Source organism: Podarcis tiliguerta (genome assembly GCF_965153285.1).
Source record: "Podarcis tiliguerta genome assembly, chromosome: 7".
In the NCBI taxonomy this organism is placed as follows: Eukaryota; Metazoa; Chordata; class Lepidosauria; order Squamata; family Lacertidae; genus Podarcis; species Podarcis tiliguerta.
In genome coordinates, this window is record NC_139540.1 from 45,182,066 (window position 1) to 45,200,993 (window position 18,928).

Genomic DNA, 18,928 nt, shown 5'->3' on the forward strand with positions numbered 1-18,928 from the left:
CCATCATTATATTTTTAAGTACAAACTCATAGTTAAGTCAAATTTATTTTTGAAGTAATGCCCATCTGTTAGATCACTAGGCTACACCTGCGTGAAGTAAAGCTGATTTCACTGGGCAGAATTAGTTTAAGCTTTCCCCTACATTGCTTTATAATTTCCAAAGAATACAATACCTTTTTGACCAGAGACCATGGCAGAGATTAGAAAATGAATGGGTAGACACATTATAGACCAAATCACATGCAGCTTTTGGTTTAGTTAATTCACTCCTAAGGGACTCTGCTGGAATCTGGAGTTAGTTTTGAAATGATGCTCACCTGTTAAACCGCTAGGATATGGACATGGCACAGATGAAAATGAGGAAGATGCTCCTCCAAACGGTGTCATCCCAGATGGCCCACCAAAAGGAGTCACGGAATGGCTGTTAAAATTAACTGATGATCCCTTTATTGCAGGTGACTGGTTTGCTTGGGTTGGATCTGTTCCATAATGGCTGGCATGGGAAGTAATGGGTTCTGGAGCATTCTCAGTCCTATATTTCATTGTAGGACTTTTATCTTCCTTACTTTTAATACACCCCATGGTCTTTTCTGTAGAGAGAAAGATAGTATCACTTTGATATGTCAATATTTAAACAAGTATTTAGAACAAATTGGAGATCTAAGTGTCTGAGGCTTAGACGATTCTAAATTCTGAAACTGAATGGCCTTCCTGGTGAATAAAAAGGTGAATTTGTCAACAGCAGAGTTCATAATTTTGAGCCTGGTTGCAATTCTATGGCCTTATTACACTAATAAAGACCCTTCAATCTCTGACATGTTATTTTCAAGCTATTGGACTCACACCAATGCAGAGTTCACCAATGCACTGGCTGGCCCCTGTGAGAACAGGATGAAAGTCTAGATAGGCCATTGGCCTGATCCAGCAGGCTCTTCTTATGTTCTTAAGTACATAGTCACACATTGCAATATTTAGCAGCCCTTTAAGTTAAAAACTGTTATAAAAAGAATACAAAAAAAATAACATTTCATTTTAAGGCATCAAAGCTGGACTATTTTAATAACAACTCTTGCAATTTTATTCTCTAAAAATTAAATAATAATAATAATAATAAACAAATCCACGCTAGTAATTTCACATCTTTAAATTTAACATCTCAGTTGTATAAGCTGCTTCTACTTGCCATTTTTACAGAGGTAATTAAGTTCAAAACTTGCTGCGGAAAAAAGTCCTCAGTACTGATAAACTGGTGAAGGTCTTTGAAGTTAATGCTAATTAGTCTGAGAAAGATAGATAAACTGAAGTAGATGAATCCTGGGCATTGTTGTTGGTACAGCCTGGTCATGTTTCTAGGATATGCTAGGTGCACAGGGTTTTTATTTATTTTTTGTGTTTTTCTTCCCACCCCAGCTAAGCACCTGTAGAATACGGCTGCTGTTTTGCCAATGTAGCAGTGGTGCAGCTCTTCTTTGATGAAATATCAGTATAGGATTGCTCTGTTACTTTAGTTACACAAAGTGTTTAATTCCATTGCCTCTGTAGAAATGGTAAGTAGTTTACAATGATCCACCTCAGATAAGCAATTTTAACAAGGTATGTTATTATTGTTTATTCTTCCAGGTTTCTGAAATATAGACATGATCAGCTATGTGATCTTACATGAATGCTGATGAGTAAATATATTGACTTGTGTATGAAGCATTACATTATTCATACATTTTACTTGCAGGTTAGATACTGTTTCAGCTTTGTTTGGGGTTTTAGCTTTTTGTGTGCAAAATTGGCAAATCAGAATGGGTTCAAGTAAGGTAGGAGATCCATGTGGAGGTCACCCATATGTAGCCTTCCACATCTGCATGTGGGCAACTGAGATCACAAATATATGATGTTTTTTTCAAATTGTTTAGAAAGATTTAACAAACAGTGTGCTGTAAATTATTATATTCACATTTCATTAAATGGGGTACTTATCAATTTAGTGTTTTCATATAGTAAGAACTTATGCCAACATTAACTGACAATGTCTTTTTACTAAACTCTTTCACACTTGTGCAAAGTTAAACCAATTTGGAACTCTCTCTGCTAGCCAATTGTCTCCTTAAAGTATGAGTCCTATTCACTGAGTTGAATTGCTTCATTAAGGGACAGTTGGCTGGCATGGAGAAGACTGAGCAGACTGACAATGTGCTTCAGTTACAAAGAAACTGCAGCAAGATTTTCTAAAAATCACACTGGGTCTCTCAATAAATGAAGCTAGCTGAAGAGCATACAAATAAAGAATGTTTCCAGGAGAGGCTGAAAGTTCTGTGGCCTTCTGACTTAAACCACATTTAAAAACAACAACACAAAATATGTATTTGATTTATTTGAAAATATGCTCATGTATATTAAATATATTTCCTCAAAAAGGGCAGTTATGAGACCCCTAAAAAAGATATCTCTAAACCTCAACATTCTGTATAATTATTGACTAAGGGCCAACGTTCTCTTCTGGGACAAAGAGCCTGATTGGGTGTTTACTCCCATACTCCAGACAAGTCATAGATGAAACATATTTACCCATTTCACTCTGACTTCCAACCTGGTTTTGGAAATTCAACTGCCCTGGTTACCCTGATGAATGACAGATGAGCTGCAACGCTGCTCATTCTCTTAACAGCTTTCAATGACCATATTATCCTTCTGATTATCAACCATCTGGGGTAAGAATTGGAAGCATTGCATTTTGTTGGTTTCACTCCTACCTGATTGATCAGTTCTAGAATGTGGTGTTGGCAGACATTTGCTCTACCCCGAGGTATTTTTGCTGTGGAATTCCACGAGATTCAATCATTTCCAATATTGTTTAACATTTATGTGAAACCACTGGAAAAGGTCATCAGGATATTTGGAGTGAATAAGTATACAGTCCAATCACAACTCATACGCAAAATCAAGCATGGCAAAAAGCAGTCTGAAGCCTTGTGTGGAAGACCTTCCTGTCTCCACTGGCTCCCTAGGTTGCAAGATGAATGGGGAAAGTAGTGAAGACAGAAAGAGGAAGAAGAAATCTGGTTCCCTCAGCTGTGAAAGGGAGGAGAAAGGCAGACAGAGAGAGAGGCAGGCAGAAGCTGTAGCTCCATTCTAGCTGTTTTGTTTTGCTTGTAGCTCTCTCTGTTGGCCTTTCCAGAAGCCAAATTTATTCTTTCTCCATCTACCTCTGTTTCACCACTTGTTTCCAAGCTGCCTCTTACATCAGCGGGAAGGTCATTGCTGCCCTCAGACCAAGTGCATATAATTGAATTTTGTGCAAATAAAGTGTGTGTGTGTGTGTGTGTGTGTGTGTGTGTTGTGATCATACTGTATTGCTGATGCTGAACTCCTTCTTCTCAAATTATGTTCTGAGTAAGTGCACAGAGTAATAAAAAGCTTGAATGAGAGCCAAGAAATGGAATATTTGAGTCTTAGGTGCTGTTGGTTGGTGAGAAACTTGTTAAATGGCTGACATGAAGCAAATCAGATGGCTAGTTTTACAGAAACGAAAATCAATTGATGTACAGCAAATGTGGACACTCATGCAACACACTTAACAACGAGAAGAAATGCGCAAGGTAGGTCTTTTCCCTTCAGCAGGTGCTGATGTGTATGTACCATGCCCAACCTAGAACAATTTTCTTTTTGAAATTTGCAAGAACGGCATTCCATCATAAACAAAGTATTATTCTGAATTCAAAGAGCTTATTGTTCCAGCCATCACACTGCTCCTGCCATAGTATCATTGGTCAGTCAGTTCACTGCCTTTAGGTCCAACAAGCCTAGAAATCTAATAATAAACAACATGATAGACCAGGGAATGAAGTTCAGCTTAGAGAAGATGAAAGAAAGAAGGGAATACGAACTCAAACCAATTCAAAGCCAACAATGAACTTTCATGACTGAAGTATAATACAGAGTTGCCCAAACCCAGGATTTTAACTTAATTTCAAAGAAACCTCAATAGTCTCACAATAGATTATTCAACGTGGAGTTTTTGTGCTACCATTTGATGGATGAATGCTGCTCCCACATGGTCCTATGTCTCAGAACAGTATCAGCATAACTATTAAGAGATTAATGATGTTTCAGTTACAACTGCATATGCCATTCAGGAGGTGGCTCTGCCCATATAAACCAAGCAAGGAAATGAAAGTGACAAGCCTTCCCCAAGTGGTGGAGATGGTATTACTGAAGCAACAATTTGTTGTTGAAAAACAAATTGAAGTCTAAGTGCAAAGATTGGAACTGAGGAACTTTGAGCAGCAAACAAGTTTCCTCAGGCTGCACATACTGTTCCAAGAGGGGTGGTCAAATAGGAATCACAGCTTAGCAACACACTCCCAAGAGAGATGTGCATAATGCAGACTCAGGGATGGCTCATGCTTTGTTGGCCAGGAATGCAAATCGTCAGCTGGGCCTTGTTCCTGCCATTCACCAAGGTGGGGCTTGAATTTACATTTCCTGTTTCCCAGTATTATGCCCTAGATTATGGACATACTCCTGTGAGGGTGCAGGTATGGCTGCCCTTATTGCCAGTCCTAGTGTAGCCTTATTGGAGTTCACCGATTGGGTCTGCGTTGCTCCGGGACAGGAGGAAGGAAGTCAAAATGACGCCGAGTTGGTTCAAAGAAAGAGTTTATTCTGCTCTCCAGATAGCAGAAGGCACTTGCGTGATTAGTCCCCAGCAAGCCCAAAGAAATGACAAGTTTCATGCAATATATATATCCTCCAGGCATCCTCTCCCTCCTTCCAACCACGTCAGCCTATGTATGCAGGTTGACATCACATATGTTCCTGCTCTGGTACTCTCAACCATAAAAGGATCTTCCTTCCTGTACTTCTGACCATAAAAGGATCTTGCTCTTCCTACTCTGGGGAAGAGGTAATAATCTCCGGGAACACGCTCTGGCGTTTGTTCCCGGACCTGGGTTTGTGTGTCAGAGTGTCTCCAGGATGTAAGATAAAGCACAGACGTGTCTTCTCTCTGTTCTACTACTGGTGCAGTGAAGGCCATAGTTGCCGTCACAACTGATAAAGGAGAGGGCTCTCAACACTTGTCTATACAGCCGGGCTTTTGTTTATGCATTGAGCTCAGAGCTCGAGTTAATGGATTTTAGCTAAGGAAAAATAGGGATTTTGGTTCAGTTTCAAACTGCCTGCACAGTCAGTTTTGGGTTTTGGAAACCCATTCCTTCACTAGTTCCTCCCTTCCCATGAAGGCAGAAGGCTCCTTCTCCCCTTCAGTAGGTATAGAGCCATGGGTACTGTGAGATACTGCCATCTTTCCTCCACTTTATGTTGTACATTCGAAGGAGTTGTTACTTTTAATGCAAGAGGCATAAAAATACTGAAATCTCCCATGTGCAATGATTTCTGGTGCTTCAGAGTTGCAGGGATCTTGTTGTTTCCATCACAGTGTAGATTGCTTTTGGGTGCCCGTGTATTAGGCTATGCTTTACATGTGTGCAGTGGAGATGGAAAATGTCATGTGCTTCTATACTGTGTACAGATCGGTTTCATCTATGCCTAACTGACAGGTGTCAATGGCATGATGCACCATGATTGTCTGAGTAATACTGACTGTCACCAATGGGGCCACAACTGTTATAACTTCTGCATTCTGCTTTTGTGCTATTCTTCTTTGCCCTTTCAACTTTTTACTGTGTAAATTTATGATCCTGATTAAGTTGCATCAAGGCCATCTATGCTCACCAAAGTAGGTGTCTGACATTGCAGGTCAATAGGATTGCCTAGTAAGTCTATAAAAGAGTAAGCTCATTGCTGCAGCAGAAGTGACAGATAAAGGATGTTAAGGAATTCTTAATTCTGGACAAGGAATAATTTGTTCATTGATTCAGAGGACATCATTTTACATACCAGATGTTTTGTTCTCAAGAGCTAACTTCCATCAGCTTGACAGATTTTTATATTTAATTGCAAAAGTTGTATGAAGCATTCAAAATGTGCTCATTTGTTAACAGTTTACTAAACTGTATATGGCTTTTGAAACACGCAGCAACAAATAATATAGTAACATCATAACAAAATCTCAGCAAAGCATTTTCACCTCTAGGGAGCAACAGAAACAAAGTCATGACAGGAAGAATAATGTTACCTAATTTCCTCTGTCACATACTACAAGAACAAGAACAGAAAACCAGATACTTGTCTGAGGTTTTTGTGGTTATTGCAGCTTCTCCATTCTCCAACTATATCCCATAACACTATGTAGCAATACAATAAGTAAACTTTTGTTCTGACAATCTGCATGGTCAGACCGTTTGTTCTATAGTGAACCTAAATGTTAAAGATAAGAACTACATAACTCTATTGGCATTCTGGGCATGTGTTAAGACATTTGCCTTGTCTTTTCTTCTTCTTTTTTTTGGAAAGGATATCAATTATTTTTTCATCAGCCCCATGCATTTTTTAAAGTTCTCCACATTATATAGAAATGTATTCAAATCTACACCAAGAAATACAGCCAGAGAATTCTACTTGTGAATGCACGCTATTTTATTCTATATATTACAAAAGTGGGTGACCCAACTGCAAATATGCTGGTTCCCCAGACTGGTTGGGGAGTGGAGGGCAAGATTAATCTCCACCAACAAAGGAACCTCTAGGTGTACAAATGCCCTACACTTTTGAACCCCACTTCCCTTGTGCAGTCCTCCAAACCATCTTAACCCAGAGCTTCCTTCATGACATCATCAAATACTGGTAGCAGACAGAGCACACAGGTACAAACAGACCTTCAGTTTCCAGTGCTGGGAGAAAGGAAAGCAATGGCTTCCTACAGAGGAAGGAAAATGATATAAGTGTATCCTCCATCATAGATACTATGAGGCCAATTGCTTTTAAATGCAGAGCAGAAGGAATGCCCCCTGACTGGGATGTGTTCTTGGGATAGAAGGTGGCCTATCTGAAGATCACCTCCTTATCATAAAATCCATAAGTTAACACAGGGGTCAGCAACCTTTTTCAGCCGTGGGCCGGTCCACTGTCCCTCAGACCATGGGGGTGGGGGGCGGACTATATTTTGGGGAAAAAAATGAACGAATTCCTATGCCCCACAAATAACCCAGAGATGCATTTTAAATAAAAGGACACATTCTGCTCATGTAAAAACACCAAGCAGGCCCCACAAATAACCCAGAAATGCATTTTAAATAAAAGGACACATTCTACTCATGTAAAAACATGCTGCTTCCCCGACCATCGTCGGGCCGGACTGAGAAGGCAAGTGGGCTGCATCCGGCCCACAGACCTTAGGTTGCCTACCCCTGAGTTAACAGAAGTCATCTCCATTTTAGATAGTGACAGGCCTATCTTGGAACAGAGAGGAGCACCAAAAGGAAGGAAGAGGGGAAAAAGAACTATCTCTAGGGGCAAATCTGGGATGGGGTGGGGGTGAGGTACTTGCTTTATTTCCCAAGATCAAGCAGATTTTTAAAAAATAATTTAAAATGCCTAACCATTTTATGTTCAGCTGTTTTCAAGTAGAATAGCATCAAGGGGGACTAGTTGTCTATATACCTCCAGAAACATGAGTACCAGAATACCATCATCTGTATTGTCAGAGACAATGAATACAAAGCAGAGGCAGTGTTTCCAAGACAACAACCTTTTAGCAAAGAATTGTGGTAATCTAAAAGTATTTCTGTCAGCTAAACATGCGCAATAGGTTAAACAACGTATCCCAAGAACTAGATTTTCATAAGACATATACAATAATGGCACAGTGGTCTTGTTGATTTAAGGTGGAAGGAAGAGCATATGGGTATGGAGGATATTTGGTGATATAATCCCATTCCTGAAAATATTTACTTGATATTTTGCTGACATAAATAGAATTCCTTTCAAGCAAAATTAGTTAGGTGGTGTAATGTTGTTCCATCCCATAATAATATACTGTTCTAATAATCCTGTACTAATATACTTGTGTTGCCAATAAATTCTAAGCAGCAAACTTATTTCTAGGAAAACAATGATCTCAGCTCTCTCAGCTCTTTTTCTTAGCTGGCTTTTATCAGAAATCCCAAACATAAGTATACAAGAATGGTCTTGGATGATAGTGAATCTTCTTCAGGGCTGTAGCCAGGTGATCTTGCGCCCCTGGCAGAACCATCCAGATTGCACCCTCTAGCCACGGACAAATAAGCTCTTCTTTCCACCTCCCCTCCAACCCTGCCCCCCTCCACCCATTCAATTCACCCTCTATTTAAAACCATTTCTTATGAGGCATTAATTGATATTTATATTTATGGACATATTTTTAGCAGATTTTGCGCCTCCCCCCATCGCCTGCGCCCCTGGCAGGGGCCCACCTCACCACCCCCTAGCTCCAGTCCTGATCTTCTTTCCCAAAGTAGATAGCTTAAATGCCTCTGAGAAACCAAAAAAAGCACATCATTATGGCAAAAAAAAAAATTCTCCATTGCTTGCTTGCCAGCAGTAGTGATTCCAAGGCATACAACAGAGGTTTTGAACCTAAGGTCTGGGAACTGAGTGTGACAGAACTACTCCCTAGGACAGTCTCCCTAGGAAGATGCCTTAAAGACTGCACAAAATCTTCAGCTGGCTCCAAATGTGGCTGTCAACATAACATGCACGTAGAAGCACAACAATCAGATCATATTGATGCTTTTAATTATGTTTTATAGATATTTATAGACAGATTTTATTGCACATCATATGCTGTAAGCTGACTTGTTAAATTCTATGAAAGCGTGGATTATAAATTTTCAAGTAAAATAAATACAACACCTATTATGAACAGCTTACACCAGCTTACTTTCCAATTTGTTTCCAAGTTAAATTTAAGGTGCTGGTCCAAATCTTTAAACAGCCTGGGGGCTGTTTATCTAAAACAGCCTTGCTCTACCTGGTGTGCTCCATATATTTAGGACTACAGGTCCAATCATCCCTGACTACTGACGGTCTGATGGCAGTTGTTTTCTAAAATATCTGGAAGTCATTAGGTTGGGGGAAAGTGATCTACAGAACTGCCTTTGCTGTTGCACGAATCAAACATTTAAGAGTGCCCCATCACAATCAGCTCTTTGGTATTCATTAAAATCAGACACATTTGAAGGGTACCAGAGACAGGCCCTTTCTTTAGTGATACCAGAATTATGGAAATCCCTCCCTGGGGAAATACAACAAGCCTCTTTCTTTGCACTTTTGAAACGCAATGCACACTGAAAACATCTTCATTCAGGGAGGCATGATTTTATTTTTTTTAAAGACATATGTGATTGCTTTTTATAGATTTTTTTCAAGTAGCCTTGTGATAAGACTTTTTAGAAGGTGGTATATTAATGCATCCATAAGATAATAAAGAGTTATTGCTTAAATATAGAAATGTTCATTTAAGTCTATCAATATATTCATTGTTAGTACCGCAACAGCTTAAAAGCAATCTTGTAACTTGAAACTTTCACCTAGCAATCTTATCAACACTACAACAGCTGGGATCCAAAAAAGCCTTTAGGCTCAGAAAATATCTCCTACATCCTTTATTCATTTCAAGACTCACCCACACCATAGTTCTTAGCACTGCACTGGAGGCTGTACATAATGCTAGTTTTCCAATCTTCTGAAGAATGGGGAAATAGCTAGTTGGTGACAACCTTATGCAGCTTTTGGAAAACTGGAAGTTGTACTGTGCACATCCTCTTGACTTTGCATCTCCACCATCGATATTTGACCCCCAAAGCTATTTTGAACTGCTACATGGTAATGCAATTGTATAGAGATGCAATCCTATAGACTGGTAGTGGGGTTAACCTTGTTGGGGGTCTTTGGGAATCAGGGTTTTTTTTGGGGGGGGGGAGAGATGATCCAGCCCATGGGTTAGGCCCCCCACTTTACCTACTTACTTGGGACTAAGTTCCTTTAAAAATATGTGCAAAGGATTAGGTTATAAATTCAAAACCTCAGGTTTTCACTCACTAGGGTAAAACTAATTTAGATAGTACAGAAAGACCTTGAAAAAAACCCAACTGTTGAAACAATTAATGCAAGTCTGACATATTTCAAGTAGTTTGATTAAAAACTAGCATATGAAAACCATGAAACATTATCAGAAATCACTTGCTCTTTGAAGACTGTATGGGTTATATTTGATCTGCAACTCTATGCTTTGCCTTTATAGTAAATATTGTCTTAACACTTGACCCTGCTAAGCAGATGAGATCTGCTTGGCATTATGCATTTCACCTCGGGGGCTGGGCTTTTTTTGTTTTTGTTTTGCAGTCAGATGTACAACAGTTGTACTGCTTAACCAAGGAAAAAAATTTTAGTCAACTAAAAATGTGCCTCTGAGTAACCTTACAGCAGCTTTAAAAAAAATTAACAGATTTACTTATAAAAAGTTCATCATCTTAAAAGAGGCATTCCATCTTTTCTCACATGTAGGAAGAAATGCCTGCTATGGTATGTGTATGGTATCTAAAACATACGCTTCTTGCTTTCTAGGTATTTTATACACATACAGCCTGCATAATCCTATGTTTGTTCTTAGATGTAGTGAGTTCGTTGATACTTATTGTCAGGTAAATGTGTATAGAATTGCAGCCTAGGGATGATATCTCATTAAGTCAGAGAAGATCCACTGGAATAAATGGAGCTACTTTGAATAGGACTAACATTGGATACAACTCAAAGTGATTCATTGATAAACTTATATGCTTGTTTGATTAAAATTTCTTTCAACGCTAAAATTTCTTTGGAACACTAAAAGTTGCATGTGTTCTTAACTAGAGAACAAGGCCTTCAATGTTGATTCTTTTATTATTGCATAAGAAGTGCTTTCCTCCTTTAAAACTACTTTTAACTATATCATTTACTCCACTGGTTTTCAAAATAAAAATTAAAACAAAATGCTATTCTGCTGCAAAGTAGTTTCAGTCTGTTTTACTCCAAGACACTTCAGTTAATATCTGAACTTGAAATGGTTTTTATTTGACAATGCAACTTTAATATTCCCCAAGTACTGACAACAAATCATTACAGTCCCTCCCTAATCAGCATACTTTAAAAATTACATAACATAGTATCAGAAAATGTGATGGGTGGACTCACAGTAAATATTATATTAACTGTTAAGAGTGAAACTGCTCATGATTAATTTAAGGTTTAAACATGCTCAGTGCATATGTAGTGTGAACATATTCATTTCAAAGAGAAATTTGTTTGTTTAGGACCTAACATTTAATAAATTGTTTTGATTGTAAATTCAAGTAAATACTAATTACACTTCAAAATGATGTAGCCTATGGATACATAGATATAATAACTGAAATGTGCCATTATCCTATACATTTTGTATACTGCCTTGTTAACTTAAACAAGTTCATTATGTCTTCATGTCATGACGTTTCTAAAGGAAGTTACTCCCCCCCCCCCCAGTGGGAAAATAAAAACCCCAAATGCTTGAAGGAAACCACAGTTGTATTTTGTTCTGTAATAAAAGCTTAATGATCCTTAGGAGTAATGATCTCTGGTATCATTGTTTGGAAAACAATATACCATATATTGGGACCAAAGTGCAGATGAGAAATCAGCTTTTAGTTTCTGAATTCGTTCTGACCCACAACAACGCAGTTGCAGTTTTGGGGGCTGAGAAACGGACTACTGACTACTAAGAACTGTGCTAAATCCTTTAAACGACGTTGACACTCAAGAGAACAAATGGTCCCGGCTTACTTTATTAGCAACATACAACATATGCTTGAGGGGACTACAAAGAGAGACTTCATCAACTCACTTCGAGACATATTCCAGGAGTTTAAAAGTTGAGAAGCCTGGAAAGGGCGCTTGTGAAGGTTGGAAAGCATAACTTGGTACAGTACTTGAGTTTCCTCTCCTATTTCCTCTCCTCCCCTTGCCAAAACAAACAAAACAAAGCCTAACCAGGAAACTTGTTGGGATCGTCAATCAAAGCAAGCGAGGGCGAAGAGGACCCCTTCTGTTGGGAACAGTTGTTATCTGGCTTTCAGGAGCAAACACAAGCAGAAGGCGCGTCTCCTGCCAGGCTGCCACCTCTACACACGAGAAGGGGAGGGAGCGGGGAAGAAGAAAGGGGGGGGGCATACATCCAAACGCCCACCACACCCTGGAAATGAAACTTTTAAAGGCAGCGTTTTTGAAATATTCCCACACTGTTGCGTGACAGACAGGCGCAAACTCTCCTAAACGAAAGGGGGGAACCCATATGGGCGGAAGGAGTTGCTTAAAAACTCTGGAAGTGGGGAGGAAAGAAGGAAGAGCTTACACCCCCCGCTACCATAAGAAGCCGAGCACTCCCGAAGGGGTCGGGGGGGACGACGGGTGAGGAGAAGCACGCGGGGCCTAGCGCTCTGCAGGCGCCTCCGCCTCCAGGGAGAGAGCGGGGAAGGCGACGGAAGCGCTCGGGACGCTCACCTGCTTTTTCCTGGGCCCGCTCCGGGAGAAAGCGCCGAGTCCTCCTCTGGGACTGAGGGCGTGAGGGCGCCCTCGCTTCCGCCTCAGGGCAGGAGGCACCTCCGGCCCGTCGAGTAAAGGGGAGCTGGAGAGCGTGAGGGGGAGGGGGAGGCAGGAAGGGGGCGCCCGACGCGACGCCCCCACCGCGCAGGTGCCGCCCGGAGCCTTCAGCCCCTCGGCATCAGCCCCGGCCTAGGGTTCCCCGGGCTGAGAGAGATATCTGGGCGGCCGCTTGGCGAGGCGGCGGCGGCGGCGGCACGCGAGCCCAGGCCGTGGGGAGAGGGAGGAGCCGGGAAGCCAGGGCCCTCGCTCGCTCGCTCTCCTTCCACGCGCACCAGGGAGGAGGCGGAGGCGGAGGAGGCGCCGGGTCCCCCTCAGCAAAGCCCGAGTTCACCATCCCGACCTAACATGGCGGCCGGCGGAGACCCGGCGAGGGAGGAGGAAGGGGGCAGCAGCTGTTGCTGAGGAGGGGAAAGTCGGGCTCCCTCGACGGAAGGCGGCGGGCTCTCCCACAGCGCCCCCTGACTCTCTCCCGCTGAGCCTCTTTGGCTTGGCGCCGCCAGGCCCAGGCCGCTCCCTGGGAATCCTGGGCTGGCGGTGCCTCCGGGAGAAGGGAGGCGGCGGCAAGGGAAGCTTTGAGAGCGGGACTCGGGAACCTGCTGGGAAGAGCAGCCCTGGGGTGGGGCAGGGCTTGTTTCGCAAGTTTATTCCATAATGACGACGACGGTGTTGTGAATGCAATGTTAATATAGGAAACTTTAAGCGCTGCCGTCCATCCTCACGACGCGCCTGGTGTCCCGTGGCCAATCCGTGTTTGCGCCGCGTCAGAAAACAAATCGGGGCTGCTTCCTCAAAAAGCAGTCGACGCGGCAGAGGGCTGTTTCTGTCAGCAGAATTGGCTTCCACTTAAAAAGTCTTGGGGTTGTTGTTATATTGTGTTCAGAGTCGTGGCTTCAGCTAAACTGAATTTTTAAAAGTCCTTGGAGACTATACAGTAAATTAAAACGTTTTAAGTGAACCATTGGTATAACAACCCTAGAAAATGCTCCAGGTCTGACCTGGCAGCGCAAGGGTCCAAATTAGTCCTGGATGTATAGGGAGGCTTTTATAATAATTGCTCTTGAGCCCTGCAAGAGTGTCTTAAGCTTGCAAGAGTTGATCTGCTTAGCAATGGTCCAGGAAAATATCATGCTCTATCACTAAAAACGAATGTTTTGTAAAATTGAATTCTGTTTGTGAAACAAAGCCAACTGATAATGCATTTTGAAACTTATTGCAGTGTGTCAGTATAATGCTTCTGTTGCAACTTAGTCTTTAAAGTCCTGAATGAAGCATTTCCCAAAGTTGCTTGAAGTTCTGTGCTCAAGTTCTAAAATTCAGTACTTGATTTTCACTTAGGCTGAGCTATGTGAAGGCTTAACGTTAGTCCATATTTAGTCCATTCATATTGAATACAAATTTTTATTCTTAATAAAAGTATATTCTTACTAAAAGTAGAGCTTAAGAAACCAAACTTTCTACTTTTATGTGTCTGTGTATAGTTATTTGCAATGCAGAAACAGAACAGAACAAGCATGCTTGCTTCTTGGTATCATTTGAGGTTATAAACATGTCAACTATCAGTAAAATCAACTTTCCCTTAAAATTATATTGTAAATTATATAAGCTATACTATATATAACTATAAAACTGTTTTATGTAAATTACTGACATAAAATCTGAGGCAACCATACCAAAAAGGGAGGGGGGGAAATGACAAAAATATATAAGAAATTGTCCAGGAGTGTATAAAGTAACCACAACTAGAAATCATTGTATTTTCATTGGAAATATTTTATTTAATACACACAAAACTACCAACAGTGTTTGCTTGTGTCATACACAGAGATACATTGTATTTTGGTCAACATTTCACCTGGTAAAAGGCCCATAAATACCTTCCCCCTTGTTAACTGTAATGGAAATGATAGGAAAGGAAGGCACAGAAAGGCAGGTTTGGTACCTCTGTTATATCAGCAGTCATTTGCCCAGTGCACACAGTTATTTTCATCATTGGAAACGCTTAATACTGATCAACAAGGAGATACTAGGCATCACATTCTAGCAATTAGAAAAGTTGCATAGCAACCAAAATACCTCCTGTTACACTAAGGATGTTACACTAAGGAAAGTGACTACATGACAAGCCTGGAAGTAGAAGAGAAAAATGAACGTTGATATGCAGAAACAAGCAACAGTTAGCACAGCCAATTGCATACAGTTGCATGAGACTTCTGAACTTTGGGAACTGGGTCTCCAGGAATTTTACAAAACAAATCTTTTTTAAAAAGGTTTTCTAAGTACTTACCTGTCCGTGGTCATGCTTTCATATGTACTGCTACCTAGGTGCACTTCTTGCATATGTAGTTAACAGAAAGTGCCAAGGTAGATTGTGCATTTTGGAAACACAAGGGAGGGAAAGCATGTTAGCAATTGCTGACCTATTGCCTGTAAATGTGAAAACTGCAAATTATATAACTTATTATCAGCTGTAGGCAAGCAGTTCTAATAAGGACCAAATCAAATTGGAATATACCACCTAGATGCTAAATCATTATTCAAACGTATCAGTTTCAGACTGTGATTGCAGCACATGAACTCAAAACGAGTGTAAGATCATATTTGTGACAGTAGGCAGATCCACACCAAATATTTAAAGCACATCCAGTGCACATTTACAGTACATACCCAAGGAACCTGGGAATTGTAGCTTTCCTCTCACAGCATCCTCTCACTTTCCTCTCACAGCATCCTTAACAAACTACAGTTCACATATAAAGAAGTCTCAGTGATCATCGTTGGACTTATTTGAAATGTGCCCATAGTCACTTTTTAGAGCTCTATTTAAAATGAGAGCTATTAGGATCAGAGTTCTACATTTCTAAAATTAGCTGTTTTAGCTCATATTAAGCTGTTTTTATGAAGTTTCTGTAAATTACTCTGAGATGTGTATGAATGGTGGTTCATAAATAAACAGATAATACATATTTAATGGCTGCTCTTCTAGTAATCTGTATGAAAGACAACAGATTAATAAATACACTTTCCTTAAGCATCTGTTGACTGTTTATTTGCTCCATGAGGTAAACAAAGCCTACATGTGGACTTGGTAAAGATTGCATTTTCATTTTGTTTCTAAGAAAACACTTGTTTAAAAAAATAAAAGCAAAATAGACTACTTTTTGAGTGACCCAAATTGTTCACTACTGAAAAGCATGTGCAAACATCGTATTAACAATTCTAGGTCTTTGCTGTTCAGAAATGTTTGTGTCAGAAACAGTTACAGCAGACAAACCGGATTACACTATATAAAGCAAACCGTATTGCTGTTCACTAATCTTTATCTCTTTATATCCTGTCTCCATTTGTTGACACATGAGTGTTGCTTATGGCTGCTTAAAATAACCACTTCCTTGTTCGCCTCTCCAGGGCATTGTGTATCTCACACTTTGATTCTTTGCTTGTTACAGCAGGATTGTATCCATTGTCAGTCTGTAATATTTTTTTTCATTTGAAATGTGTTCTTAAACCTTTTAAATGTTTAAATAAAACACTTGAATTTCATGTGGTTCTATTGCTTTTTAGTCAGATTATGTGTCCTATGAAGCAGGTAGAATTTTACAGTTTTTCAAAAACAAGATTTACAAAAACAAGAATGAAAATATTAAATAAAAATAGTTTGTAACTCTGGCCAGGCATTTCACTTTCAAGTTAATGATGAGCTTCCAATATTTAATGGATGGGAACAATTGCCATTCATGTGAGGAACTTGTATAACCAGTGCAATGATTTGGAACAAGGAAACTGGGTTACTCTTGAATTTTAAATAGATGACAGGATTTATCTCTTAATTAACAAAATAAACATAAACATGCATACGATTTAAATCTACTTAATTTGTTGTGTGAGGTCTCTCATTAGATGAGAAATCTTTTAAATTAAAGGTGACTGCTTACTTTTACATTTTGGAATCCTGTACTCCATAAGGAATGAACTCACTGGAACTTGTGTTTGAGTAGATACAAGATGTTGTAAGCTGCAATCCTAAGTGTACTTACTTGGCAATAAGGCCCATAACTCTGTGGAACTGCTTGTGAGTTTTACATGTATAGGGCTGCAATATTAAAGGATGCACATGGTTTGACATCATTCACTAGCATAGTCCCAAACTCATTTTAATTTAGCGTATGTCTAGAACAGGCATAGGCAAACTCGGCCCGCCAGATGTTTTGGGACTACAACTCCCATCATCCCTGACCACTGGTCCTGTTAGCTAGGGATCATGGGAGTTGTAGTCCCAAAACACTTGGAGGGCCGAGTTTGCCTATGCCTGGTCTAGAACATAGCAAGCTAAACAAGCAAAAGAGAAAATGCCTTTTTATAATCTATTAAAAATACATGATTTTTGTGGTCCTTAAAACTAGCAGGGGCATAGCACCATCTGCTGAACTGAAGCTGAAATTAAACTCAAGTTTGACCTAATTGTTAATTTCCAGATGAGTAGCCATGTTACTCTGTTGCAGCAAAAACAACAGTGTTGTGCCTCTTAAATATTAACAAATTTATTACTGTGGACTACCATCCACTTCATCAGAAGTTTGAAGTGTTGTCATGAGTTGCAGGCATAGATGCATGTGATGGCGGCAAAGAATTACACACAGCAAGGTGAAAAGGAAAATTAGTGCTAATTATGTTATTAACAGTGGCCATTCATACAAAATGTTAGTAATGCAGATAACCTGGCATTGGAAGGCAATGAACTCATGCAGCACAACTGAAATTTATCCTGATTCAGTATACATCAGGGGTTGCCAACTCCCAAGAGACTATGATCTACTTACAGAGTTAAAAACTGGCAGTGATCTACCCCAGTGCTTCAGGGGTGCAGGGCAAAGTTGTTGAGCTTTTTTTAGGGGAGCCAAAGTTGTTGAGCTGCTTTGGGGGGAGCCAGTGATCTCTACCAATGATCTACAGGTAGATCATGATCTACCTCTTGGACATGCCTGGTATACATGATAGCATTGAACCTCTTTATGAATTATAATTTAGCAGTTTCATATTGCAGCCTGTCTCTGAGATTTCTTTGTTCATAAATGGTCATCTTAAGGTCAGCTACAGGATGTCATGGGGTGCTGAAATGTTCCCATGCCAGTTTTTGGATGTTGCAGTTTCTGATGTCAGATTCATGCCTATTTATTATTTAGCCCGTTCTATGTAGAAAACACTGGTGGGACGCGGGTGGCGCTGTGGGTTAAAGCCTTAGTGCCTAGGGCTTGCCGATCGAAAGGTTGGCGGTTCGAATCCCCGCAGCGAGGTGCGCTCCTGCTGTTCGGTTCCCAGCGCCTGCCAACCTAGCAGTTCGAAAGCACCCCTGGGTGCAAGTAGATAAATAGGGACCGCTTACTAGTGGGAAGGTAAACAGTGTTTCCGTGTGCGGCTCTGGCTCGCCAGAGCAGCGATGTCACGCTGGCCACGTGACCCGGAAGTGTCTTCAGACAGCGCTGGCCCTTGGCCTCTTTGAGTGAGGTGGGCGCACAACCCTAGAGTCTGTCAAGACTGGCCCGTACGGGCAGGGGTACCTTTACCTTTATGTAGAAAACATATTTTTCAGTTTTGTACTGAGGTCATACTCTGTCTATAGTAACTATCTCTCCCTCCACACACACACGTTTGTGTAGACATGTGCAGTTAGAACTCTGAATAGATAAATTACATTTCCTGTTCAGGGATTTCCACATGTACAAAGCTCTTCTTGATCAAACCTGGCAGTTTTGTTCCAGTGCCTCATATCGTAGCTCAGGTTTTTTTGAGTCAGTGCTTATGCATTTGGAAGGCAGAAACATAGCCACATTAGCTCATTCCCTTGACTCCTATAGTTACAGTGGTACCTCAGGTTACATATGCTTCAGGTTACAGACTCCGCTAACCCAGAAATAGTGCTTCAGGTTAAGAACTTTGCTTCAGGATGAGAACAGAAATCGTGCTCCGGCGGCGCGGCGGCAGCAGGAGGCCCCATTAGCTAAAGTGGTGCTTCAGGTTAAGAACAGTTTCAGGTTAAGTATGGACCTCCGGAATGAATTAAGTACTTAACCTGAGGTACCATTGTACTACCACATTAGGTCAATTCATACAAAACATACCCCTCAGTGCAATACATTGGAATGGCACTTTCAACTTCAATGTGCTTCTATGAGCAGGTTAGTGATGTTGAGTCTCAGGACAACCAACCTGGTCATGTAACATGGGGACATAGATTTTCTCAGAATTACTTCAGTGTCTCTTTGTATTAGCAAATACTGCTAGAAGAACTTGGTTATTTCGGTGGAGGGGGTTACTGAAATATTTTCAAGAAAAAGATGTAACAGTGAAAAAGATGTGTGCAGGGTTGGGCGCAGGAATGAATACT

The 18,928-nt window shown here is 40.7% G+C and overlaps 1 protein-coding gene and 1 long non-coding RNA gene across 3 annotated transcripts in view; one reads left to right on the top strand and one right to left on the bottom strand.

Annotated features, from left to right (window-relative positions):
* The window catches only part of YES1 (YES proto-oncogene 1, Src family tyrosine kinase), a 30,645-nt gene extending 17,535 nt beyond the window's left edge, over positions 1-13,110 (bottom strand). The window contains exons 1-2 of one of the 2 annotated variants that reach the window (XM_083450157.1): positions 12,445-13,110; positions 318-590 (exon numbers count right to left, since the gene is read on the bottom strand). In XM_083450157.1, coding sequence (XP_083306283.1) covers positions 318-582 — 265 coding nt within the window. In that variant the 5' untranslated portion in view covers positions 583-590; positions 12,445-13,110. The remainder of the gene's footprint in view (positions 1-317; positions 591-12,444) is intronic. The other variant, XM_083450155.1, reaches the window with a different exon arrangement.
* Positions 2,535-6,278, top strand: LOC310682016. The gene is made up of 2 exons (XR_014513730.1): positions 2,535-3,590; positions 6,089-6,278. It is a non-coding gene; the product is annotated as an uncharacterized lncRNA (long non-coding RNA).
* Positions 13,111-18,928: the final 5,818 nt, after the last annotated feature.